Below are 2,914 nucleotides of genomic sequence, written 5' to 3'. Positions count from 1 at the left end.
GAGGGTTGGAGGTTCAAATCACGGTGCCACCGGTTCACATGTTGAAATGACCTTGGGCAAGATACTGAATCACCAAGTTGCCCCTGATGGTTAGAGCCATTGGTGTGAGTTGGCAAGGCAGATGGCTGCCTTGGTTCTGTACTAGAAACAAATTCTTTGTGTGTAACATACTTGGCCAAATAAAGTGATTATCCTGTTATTATCCTTACACAAACATTTCTTAACTACATTTTTGTTGTTGTACATCTCCAATGTCTTTTCTTTGTTGTGCTAATTTTAATTGTTCTTACCAGTGCCAGGGCTCTGTTTCTGATAACTTTGGTTTTCAAAGAGTATACCATAGGATTGACACAGGGTGGGGTACAAGAGGCCAGAGACAGGCTTAGCACTGGCAGGTCCTCGTCAATGAAATGCAGATCAAGTGAAATAGTAAAAATGATAATGAGAGGAATGTAAAATACAGCAACAAGGATGATATGTTCAGTACAAGTAGCCAAAGCTTTAACCCGACTGTCTAAAGATTTCATCCAGAACACAGTCACCAGGATGCTGACATAAGACAGACAGATTAAAGTAAAGGGTACAACAAGAATCAAAAAACTAAATGAAGTGCCCACAGTCCACTGCATTGTGTAATCATTACAAGTGAGTCTAAACATACTTGAATAGTCACAGAAATAACTGAACACTTTGAGGGAATTGCAAAAAGACAATTGAGTCATTATACCTACTGCAAATGCAATGATTCCCAGACTAAAACACCAAGTCAAACCAATAATATAAGACATGCTTTGCAGTGTGTTGATTGAGTTCTGACGCAGAGGGAAACATATTGCGATCCATCTGTCATAGGCAAGTATAGCAAGAGAAAATGACTCCAAAGTCACAAAAGCATAGTAAACATACATTTGTACAAAACACATGTTAAATGGAACAAAGTTATCCTTCATGAAAAAAACCTTTATCATGTTGGGAATAATACTTGTGCTTAGGATTACATCAATTACTGCAAGGTTGCCCACAGCCATAAATTTTGGTGTGTGTAAACAATGATTAAAGACAATTACATAGATCACCAAACAGTTAAACAGCACTGTAACCACATAAACAAATGCTAGAAAGATGATGTAGATACTGATGTAGGGTAATGTCTGAAATCCAATAATATAGAAGCCTGGAGGATGAATGATAGATTCATTTAAAACAGTCATGAGAAGTGACATAGTTGAACTCCACAAGCTGTGTGTTGGAGGATTGCCTCTGCCTAAAAGCTCTCCAGTCTAAAAAACAGGGGGATCATATCATATTGAACATTAGACCTCAACAAAAACAATCATAATGTTCATGCCAGTTGTATGAGCTAATTTTTTTTATATAAAACATATTTTCAGTGTGTTCCAATGTAGAAAATAAAAGTCAGTGAGCATTGCTTACATGATGTTCTCTTCAGGATTTCTTTGCCTACTGCTTTTAGATGCAGAATCAATGAGAGCTGCTGCAGACAGCTGCATGTGTGAGCCCTGGACAGAGGAAGATATACTTTCCTCATCAATCCCCAAAGCTTCCCTCTGACACAGAGAAAGTCATTTTGACCCTGCTCTATTAAGAATATTAATTTGATCCTTTGAGAGCATCTCATTAGACGTTGTTATATCATACTGATTTTCCTTTTTTTGTCCAAATTCTCTCAGTTTAATGACCATAACTTTGCCTTTTCCAAATTGTTTCTGTTGGCTTCTGTGGATGTTTTTGTGGCTACACCAAGCACTTCCTCTGCACAAATACAGACACGACTCGTATATACATGACCATGAATCTCCTGCAATGTGCATGCGAGATGTTACACACTGCACACGCTACGCTTTTGGTGTAGACACATGAGTTTTATGTTTTTGTCTTGTGGCGCGACAACAGCCGCCACCTTTTGTTAATTCAGCATTACTAAATTGTGAAACAGGGATATCTAAACTGCACTGGTTACACAAACTGTGTTCACATACAGATGCTAGTAGCAGTTAGTATCTGTCCTGTAATGAATCTGTAGTTCTGAGACTGTGTTATCCTCCTTACAGTCATTCTTTTATTCATATTAATAATTTAAACTAATAAACTTAATATTTTAATATTAAAACTTAAACTTGATATTTCAAAAATAGTGTGTCAGAACAAATTTAAACTAATAAACTTAATATTTTAATATTAAAACTTAAACTTGATATTTCAAAAATAGTGTCAGAACAATTTCAATTCCAATAAGTATATGTCAGATATTCAACAAGCATATACTGCATGTAAATTTAAGTATCGGATCAGAATCTGTATTGGCATATCCTTAACAGTAAAGGAATCGGTATTGGCAAAAAAAACTGGATCAGGATGTCGCTATAAAACATCATAAAATACAGAAAAATAAGACAGCATACAGCATTAAAACCCCAGGTAAAATATAGTGAGTCATCTGATAATCCGGGGTGCCCACACTTTTTCGTATGTATGAATGACAGTCGTAGTTTTTACGACCGCTCCACATTTCCCTTGTTCAGAAAAGCGATGGTAGATTGGCAGATCAAGCAAATACACTTCGAATATGACATTGTGGAAAAAAGTCTTCCATGCATTCTGCATGGAAATAGTAAGTTTTCGGTGTCTTACTTGATTCGGCTCCCCCACTCCATTTTATACCCTTTCTTTACTAGAAATTAATTGGAAGGCTGACAAGGTAGTTCAGTCAATGGAGTTTTGCAGTAGCTTGTGCGGTTGACTGCGCATGCTTGGTGAAATGTGTATCAAAAAACACAAAATCTCAGACTGGCTGCCCTACATGTCAATCAAGTGTCAAATACGATAGGGAGGATGGATGATAGGCTAACATCTAGGTTTTTTTTTTGAATGACACGCGATCTACCAACACTAC

At 36.9% G+C, this 2,914-nt stretch overlaps 1 protein-coding gene across 1 annotated transcript; it reads right to left on the bottom strand.

Annotated features, from left to right (window-relative positions):
- Nucleotides 1-244: 244 nt before the first annotated feature.
- Nucleotides 245-1,300, bottom strand: LOC109953814 (olfactory receptor 2AT4-like; the record flags this gene model as incomplete). Its single annotated transcript, XM_020589272.1, is given in 2 exon segments — nucleotides 245-283; nucleotides 285-1,300. Coding segments are annotated over 2 exon segments (978 nt in total), but the record flags the coding sequence as incomplete, so codon positions are not given.
- Nucleotides 1,301-2,914: the final 1,614 nt, after the last annotated feature.

The sequence above is a fragment of the Monopterus albus genome, unplaced genomic scaffold (genome assembly GCF_001952655.1).
Source record: "Monopterus albus unplaced genomic scaffold, M_albus_1.0 scaffold1466.1, whole genome shotgun sequence".
NCBI classification, from domain to species: Eukaryota; Metazoa; Chordata; class Actinopteri; order Synbranchiformes; family Synbranchidae; genus Monopterus; species Monopterus albus.
Note: the sequence above shows the minus strand (reverse complement) of the source record. Positions and strands in the feature narration are given on the sequence as shown.